Source organism: Poromitra crassiceps, assembly GCF_964638095.1.
Source record: "Poromitra crassiceps genome assembly, chromosome: 22".
NCBI lineage: Eukaryota > Metazoa > Chordata > Actinopteri > Beryciformes > Melamphaidae > Poromitra > Poromitra crassiceps.
The window spans coordinates 16914444-16923483 of NC_139647.1; the positions used below are offsets into that span (position 1 = coordinate 16914444).

The following is a 9040-nucleotide window of genomic DNA, read 5'->3' on the forward strand; positions in this document are numbered from 1 at the left end:
CATCAACTGCGACGCAGTCCCTGATTGGCCGGGTTATATTATAATTTCAGGAAATGGATGTGAGCTGATGCCTGGAGCGAAACAGAATGTGACGTACATGATGATCAGGAGGGTCTTAACCAAGGCACTGTTCTCACACCTGGACTCATTATGACTTGTGTTTCTCGCACAGGTATTTTTCTTCTTTTTCAAAAAGTCCCACAGATAGGCCCACATGCCCGCAAGCCGGTTTTAATGGCCACAATACTGTAATATTCTCAAGGTGTCATGCAGGTTTAGAACTAGAAAAATAGAGTCCGCACATTAAATATATACCGTAATAATAATAAAAACATAAAAAAAACATGCATGCGTATCAATGCCGCTGCATGTGACCCCATGCCCTCTGATTTGCTGAAAACTACAGATGTGCTATGCTATACCGTATTCTCTAAAATGATAAGATATCAATAGTATGTGTTGCTGTAACAGGACACCCTTAAAAATGAGAGCTTTTCTCTCAAGGGCCACCCCTGTATGAATAAAGGTAAAAAAAAAAATCTATCAACATTAGAGACAACCATTTTCTAAATGTTTGTTAATGATTTTCAGGGAACAGAACCATCCATTCAAATATGGAATTCTGAATACCAAAGGCAGAAAACATTTGAGTGAGCCTTTGCATGCTTTGGGACTCCACCAATAACATCAGCTGCTTTGGCCACACAAACATTTGCCCAGTGAGCTATCTGAGAGCTCCGCCTCCATATGTCCATCATGTCCAATCACAGGACACTATCTGAGAGCTCTGTCTCCATATGTCCATCACGTCCAATCATAGGACGCTGCAGAGAGAGTGAAAATGTGACAATCTAGTGTTAGGTTGAAGGTAATTATTGAGAGGACTAAAGGAGCAAACCAATTACCTCAGTTCACAACAAACGTGTGTGTTTGTTGTGAAGTTTGTGTGTCAGTCTGACAGACTAATACACACACATGTACTGTATGCTCCTGCTCCAACATGCCATCTCTGATCTCTCTCATACTCTCTCTCTCTCTCTCTCTCTCTCTCTCTCTCTGTACCCCTAACACACCCTGGAGTCCTCTGAGGCTATCTTATAACTGAGTTAAGTTCCCCCTCCGTTCCGTTCCCCTCGTTCTTTGCGACTAAATTTAGGTCTCTGAGCCATCTGTGAGAATGATTTTGCTCTCTTAATATCCCCATCAGCACTTTGAGCCACCCAACAGAGATTTCTCCCCCCAACCCCTCCCCACGCCCTGTTCATACTCCCAATCTCCACCACCTCCTCCTCCCCTCTGGAAGATCTGCCATCTGAGTGAAGGGTGGGTTTTTGCAGCTCCGCGGGACCAGGGTCCAGCCATACTGTCGGGTCAGAGGCACTGAGGGGATTTGTAAACTTGTGATTGAGATCAACCAACATTGAGCCCTGGGTCTCCTCTTCTGTCTCCAGTATTTATAGGCCCGTCTCTCACCCCCAGGATTACAACAAGAACCCGGTGAGTGCATCTTGCATCCCATCAGTGTGTTTTGTTCTACTAACCGACCAGCACCAGGTTCTGTCTATATAAGCTGCGGGTATACGGTGTCAGCAGCCCAATGAAGTAGTTTAGAAACTTACTTGGTGCTGATTTTGTGGACTATATCATGATTTTGATGCTGCAAACCGACGCAACAAAATGTCACTGGGAGTCCCTTTGCTGCTTTTAGAGTTTCTCAGTAGGCTACGTCTTAAAATGAGCGAAGGAATGGGAGAATGTGCTGACCGTCCTGCACTGCGTGGCACGGCACTGCAAAGATTTTATATGCTGTCACCAAATCCTGGCTGCTGCACTCAGCTGGGAGAGGAGTGGGAAACCTGAGTCCCAGGCGCCCACAGCTTGCGCTCATTTTTAGGGTGATTACAGGGCGTCCAGAGACACCCAACGACCCCCCCCCCCCCCACACACACACACACCCCTATTATCTCCCATCACAATCCTCACCCGGGTTTTATGAGAGATTCAAATGTTCCCTCATAATTGTTTTCTACTGTGCATTGTGTCCTCAGGAGTAATGTCAAGCCCATTCGGTAGTCCGATGACACCGTTACTCGTCGTTTAAAATGTCTTGGCTGGAAATGGCATTTAAAAATAGCTGCGGAGGATTGAGTTACAGCGCCAGTAGATGTGATGTGGGTGTTTTGCCACTTAAAGAAACTCGCGAAGAGCCCGAAGGCCCCAGTAAGAGACTGAAATCAGCGTGACACAAACTAATAACGTAAAGATAACGCCGTGTTAACCTCCAACAGAAATGATGTTTTAAGCTTTAGCCAAGGTGACTTTACTGAAGGGTTTGTTGAGCACGCACACTCTGTTTTTTCTCAGCAACACGCTGAATCAAAGTCCCACACTTAATCATCACATTGACGCCAGGTTGGTGCTTCTCCTGTTCAGCTGTGTGCTCCGACAGTGATACGTCGCCTAAAGCCACCTCGACAGATCAGAGAGGGGAGCGTTACTTCCACCTTCCCCACCCAGATTCTGAACACGATCAGCTGATAAGAATAATGCCAAAAGCTATTTTGTGACCCCGAGGCCCCCCTTGGGTCGACAGCGATAGAGTTGTCCCAGAATATCTTGATTATTGATCTCCCGCCTGAACTGTGTTTCTGTTTATGTTCGGTCACCCGGTGTGTGTGTGTGTAGCCTCGGGGTATCTGGTGTCTCTCCGTACAAAAGCGGACAGCAGGCTATATGCTTCCTGTGGGCCAGACATCTGTTTGGCTGGGGAATGCGGGGAATCCGAGGGCACTGACATTACCCTTGAACTTGAAAAATGAGAAGGACCCACGCTGTCTGTCTGATCGTGGCCTCATACGCCTGGCTCCCGCCGTTTCGCTTTCAGGGGGTGTTGTTGTTGTTGGCGGTGGTGGCGGTGGTGGTGGTGATGGAGGAGGAGGAGTTATCTTGAAACGTTTCAGCGCAGTCAATCAAAAGCCAGCATGTTCACGTTTATTTCAATTTTGCGGAGAAATGTTCCCTCAATTTTAAAAGCAGGTGTGACCGCGTGTGAAAGAAGGAAGCCACACACTGGCAGCTAGCCAACGATGCAATAATAATATTAATAAATAATATGAACCTGCAAGGGTGTTGATTTGGAAATCAATTTAAATGAAAAAATAAAAGATAAATAAAAATTAACTATATATATATACATATATACAATATATATATATATATATATATATATATACTGTGTGTGTGTGTGTGTGTGTGTGTGTGTGTGTGTGTGTGTGTGTGTGTGTGTGTGTGTGTGTGTGTGTGTGTGTGTGTGTGTGTTTTGTCTTTTTGTAACCAGGGATAATGCAAATGTTTTGACGGTGCTGTGCTCTGTTTGCCCCCACCCAGTCATGCCTCTGGGAGTACCTGCCCCCCCAAACAAGCGGAAAAAGTCCTCCAAGATCATTACTGACCTGTCACATGTCACTCAGGATGGTAAGGCTAATGCAAAAAATTTGGGAAAATAATACTCCTGAACGACTGGAACCCTTTCAAATAAACACAGTTAGCCTACACATAAATAGATGGATGATAAGTGGTCAGTGTTGTGCAAGTTACTTTCAAAATGTAATATACTACATATTACTAGTTACTTTCATTAGAAAGTAATAAGTTACGTTACAATATTACTGTCTGTGTAGAGTAACTCGTTACTTATTCCACTACTTTTGCATTACTTTCACCAAAATAACAGCAGTAGAGCCGAAAAATAAGTTCAAGTGTCTTGAAGTCAGTGTAAAGCGTTCAAAATTCTAAATGTTATCCTTTTCCTTTGTTATTGTCATCTATAGTGTTTTTTTTGCATAGAAACACACAATTTGATTCGGAAATGATTGTATCTTTATTGAAATATATGCTTTGATAAAAAAAAAAAAAGTAACTGAATTTGTAACTTGCGTTACTTGACAAAGTAACTGGTATAATATTACTGAAATCCTATGGTTATAAGTTACATTACTGAGTTACTGCTAAAAGTAATATATTACATGTAATATGTTACTTTTGTAGTGAGTCACCCTCAACAATGTAAGTGGTAGGTTGGAGTGGAGCATGTTTGTAATTCGACAGGAACGTAGAGATTTTGTTGACAGTACAATAAAAACAAGACGCACAAAAACTAGCAAAACTCAAGAATAGAAATGCTAATAGATAGATCATCTAGATTGACTTTTTAGTACAAATAATGTGATCCTTCAGAGGATGAGATTTATACGTATCACACAAGGTCACTTGGGGAAGTTGGTGTCCTGTAATATGAAGACTAATCTCCAGTCAAATTATTTGAAGAGAAAGCCGGAGGCGGCAGCTGTGGTGACACATGTCTGTGTGTTGCATACTGACTCGCAGTTCCAGCGAGCTGCTAAATCGTATCAATTTGCACTATTTATATCCTACTGTAGGTTTTAATGTAGATGATATTAATAAAAAACCTATTTGGCTGACTGATGTGACAGTAAGTAAGAGAGTAAATAGAGTGGCTGTTTTGAAACAAACTAGGCATTAATATTTGCTTTCGTTTCTTTGCCTTGTCTTTCTTTACAGAGGAAAAAAACATTGAACTGTCTTTTAGAGTGAACTTTTCATCACAATCAAATCTATGAGCCAGCACAGATTATACTGTAAAAGCAAAATGGACAGTAAGGAAAAGAAAACGTGAATGTGCAAGGAAGACCAAAATAGACAGCAAGGGCTTATCTAGTGGCTCCATAAGAGATAATAATATGTCTCAATAAAAGAAATAAGAAATACTTATGATAAATTAAATGTATGAACGTTCAAAATCACATAATACTACACCTAACAACCCGTTTTAATGAGACATCTGCCAGTTTGATCAGGGACAAGAACACACAAAAGACAAAAGGAAAACCCAAGCTTTATTGTACCCCATGCAGCTTTATTTGCTAAAACGTGCCACATACACTGCGTGCATGCGCACACACGCGCATGCACACACACACAGGCACTCACGCACGCACGCAGAGTGGAATCAGGTCAGGATATCCATGAACAACACAGAGCGCTGTTCTGTAATTGTATTAAGACGGACAGTAGTTTGCTTGGATACCATCCTAACCTGCTCTCACCTTCATCCAGAGTATGACTCCGAGCCAGAGGCCTCCGAGTTCGACCTGGGAACGAAGATCAGGACTCCCAAAGACATCATGCTGGAGGAGCTGTCCCTGATGAAGAACCGAGGCTCCAAGATGTTCAGGATGAGACAGCAGAGGGTGGAGAGGTTCATCTGGGAGAACAACCCCGACCTCTTCAGCAGTGAGTCTATGGTGAGACGAGCCTAATACACAGAAAACAAAACTAACTAAGAAACTGTGGCATATTACTTTACTGTAGTAGCCTTACTAACCTGGATACAGCCCTGTCAATCACTCATTTTAATTTTCATTCATATTTTTTTAATAACAACATGATTTGAATTATGTATTCATAGGATTAGCACAGCTGTATTTTGACTTGTTTCTCTGAATCCAAAGTCACCTGGACCAATGAAATCTCAGCATTCAAATCATTCCTGATCAATAGCATGAGATGATAGTTCTTCTAATCATCTGGGCACAAAACAGGATAATGGCATCAATCAGCCTAGTCAGAGTGCTCAATAATCAGGAAAGCTCAAAATTGTGAATCTGAATTATTATTATTTGATTAATTTATCTGTAACAGTGTAACTTTAAATGTGTTATAGTTACTGTACTGTATAGTAGTAGGCTGTACTATAGTATTATTTGGTATAGTGGTCAGAAGAAAAGGGTCTCCGTGGAAGTCATAGGGCTTGGGCAGGGTTAGAATGACAGTGACACCGCCCAGTTCCAGCTGATCCGAGTGTTTTTGTTTTCAGGACAACTTCCAGAAGCTGGTTCCAACTCTGGGCGGTGAGATGATGGGCGCTGGGGGGCTCCTAGTGGCTGGAGGGCTGGTCGGCGTTGTGCCCCCTGTGCCCCCTCCAAAGCCCGGCAGCAAAGGGGCAGGAGCAGGGGCAGGGGGGGCAGGAGCAGGAGCAGGAGCAGGAGCAGGAGCAGGAGCAGGGGGACAAGGAGGCGGTGGCCCTGGGCAGGGCGGGACAGGAGCAGCAGGGGGCGAGTGGTCTCCACTGAAAGGTGGGTAGCCGTTTATTTGAACAGGAGTTGCACCGTGTCATGTTACAGGAGGTTTTTGTTTTTACTGCGCTAATGCCTGTTAACTTGCCACAAAGCCTGCACAAATCCTCTTAGGAATATTATGCATTCAAACACATGAAAGTGCTTGAAGTGCATTTGTCTTTGCTTACCATGCACTTGGCCGGCCACAAGAATCACTTGAAATTTCAAGTATATATCAATATATATATCAATATTAGATATTTGATTTCATAGATTTTTTCCTGGCAAATCTTTTGAATCTTATCCGCAGCCTGCTTTTCACACACACACACACACACACACACACACACACACACACACACACACACACACACACACACACACACACACACACACACACACGCGCGCACACACGCACACACACACACACACACACACACACACACACACACACACACACACACACACACACACACACACGCACACACACATTATTTTATGATGATGCTTTTTAATTTTGATTTGCACTTTGTAAACAGTTAAAAGAAAGTGCAGTACAAAAAGTGTCTTATTGTTGTAAGTGTATTATTAGTGGTATTAGTATTTTTCATTACAACTTTACAGTAAAATGCACACTTCATTAACTCCCACCATCCAAGAAAAACATGTATGTTAGGGTTAATACTCCTGTCACTGCCCCTGACCAAGGTACTGGCAAAAGAACTGGAGTTTTGTCCCCGGGCGCTGCACAGTGGCTGCCCACTGCTCCTAGTTCTAGGAAGGTTCCTAGTAGAGGATGGGTCAAATGCAGAGGATGAATTTCCCCAAGGGGATAAATAAAGGATAACTTAACTTAACTTAATGAACTGTTGAATATGATGTTACTATCGATGTGTGCTGCTAACTCCAGTGTGTGGCGTCTTCTGCCTGTGGACCTTCCCCTCACAGGTGGTGGAACAGATGACCAAAGTAAGAAGCTGATTATTGTGAAGACGATGTATGTGTCACCATGGGAGAAAGCCATGAAGGGTGATGAGAGCCTGACAGCCACTATGAGATCTGGAATGCCCGGCCCTGTTTTGTTTAAGGAACTGCCCAAGTACAAGAGCTTCAACAGGTAATTCCCTGAAGGTTCTTTGTAACATATATTATACATTATGTATATACGTATATACACATTTTTTGTGTGATTTTTATGTGTTTCAGTTATGTTTGTAGCCCCTTATCATACAAGCATGTATCAAAGACAGGGCTTTACGTACATGTAGCATCATCACATTATACAGTACTACATGATACATCATACATACTGTAGCCTATATGTACACAGGTTACATACATCATACTACACATTTTACTAGATTACATTACGATAGTACACAAACAGCATATCTTTGGACTTAGGAAACCGGAGCACCCGGCGAAAACCCACGTAAACACTGGGAGATGATGCAAATTCCACCCAGAAACGACCGGGGTGGAGATTTGAACCCACAACCTTCTTACTGTGAAGCGACAGCACTAACCACTGAGCCACCGTGCGACCCAATTTTGTTTATTTATTTTACATTTGTAATCTTTGTAGACGGTGGAATAAAACAGATCATGAACACAAGTAAATATACACCAAAAGTTGATATTGTCAAAATTACCTCGGATCGGGGGTCTAATCCTTTTCCTTGTTCTGTTAGGAGTGCCATGCCCTTTGGAGGCTACGAGAAGGCCAGTCAGCTCATGAAATTCCAGCTGCCGGACATTGCGGCGACCAAAGAGGAGCCTGCAATGGTTTACCAGCATGACGGTGGCTGCCGGCCCTCCTTCAACCGCACTCCTATTGGCTGGGTGTACAGCGGCGAGCCCACGGCCTGCAGCAGCATTCACATCGAGGCGGATGTCGTGCCCTTTGACGGAGAGACCGATGACCTGTGAAAAACGCTCATACTGTGATCATCACACTCATTATGCACACACACACATATAACACACACGTAAGCATGCACACACACACACACACAGGATAGATGAGCTTACAATTCAATCAGAATACTACTGATGGAGTTGAGTCTCTCAGTGTGGATAACAGATTGCATATGAAATGTAATCATGATCGGTATTTGATCAGGAGGTAAATAAACCGGATTTGATTGTAAGATGGAACAGTAAATGTTTCTTTGCATGAGTTCAGTCCAACACTCTTTTTAAGTTGTGTTTCCTTTGTATGTGCATGCTGTCTTGAAGTCAACTTGTTGCAAAAAATAGTTTTTGTTCTTTAGCTTTACAGCCTTTGTTATTGACTAATGCCTTTTTGTTGTCAAGGCCTTCTGACTCATTGAGTCGTTTATGTTTTGGTTGTGCTATGGAAACCCGTATACCTTCAGTATGCATAGAATCAATGCATAGCCTGTACCACTCACAGTTTCTCCACAATAAACCTCGTCAAATTTTAATATTCCTCTAGAAGTGTGATTCATATTTCAATGAAAATCCCCTTTGTCCTTCTGTAGCCTATTATGCTCTCTCTCTCTCTCCCTCTCCCTCTCTCTCTCTCTCTCCCTCTCTCTCTCTGTCTCTCTCTCCCTCTCCCTCTCTCTCTCTCTCTCTCCCTCTCTCTCTCTCTCTGTCTCTCTCTCCCTCTCTCTCTCTCTCTTTCTCTCTCTCTCCCTCTCTCCCCAGAGCAGCATTTAGGATCTGTCTCAGCTTTACTTGAAGCCATCAGACTAATGGGTTAGAAGAAGAAGAAATTAATTGTTTGATAAGAAGAAAAAAAGCAGTTGTTTGAGGGCAGCATGATTAATATGACAATGGCATTATTAGTTTTATTTTGGTAGTTGAGACCATGGCATGGATGTTAGTTCACACTCCCACACAGTTGGAGGCGGTAATGCACCGAAACGTTGTTCGCC

General features: G+C 43.0%; 1 protein-coding gene across 1 annotated transcript; it reads left to right on the forward strand.

Moving 5' to 3' along the window:
• The first annotated feature begins 1339 nt into the window (after positions 1-1339).
• myoz1a (myozenin 1a) lies at positions 1340-8500 on the forward strand. Its single transcript, XM_083658045.1, has 6 exons — positions 1340-1497; positions 3388-3474; positions 5137-5324; positions 5897-6155; positions 7086-7254; positions 7829-8500. The coding sequence occupies exons 2-6, from the start codon at positions 3390-3392 to the stop codon at positions 8064-8066; spliced, it is 939 nt and encodes a 312-aa protein (XP_083514171.1). The 5' UTR covers positions 1340-1497; positions 3388-3389; the 3' UTR covers positions 8067-8500.
• Positions 8501-9040: the final 540 nt, after the last annotated feature.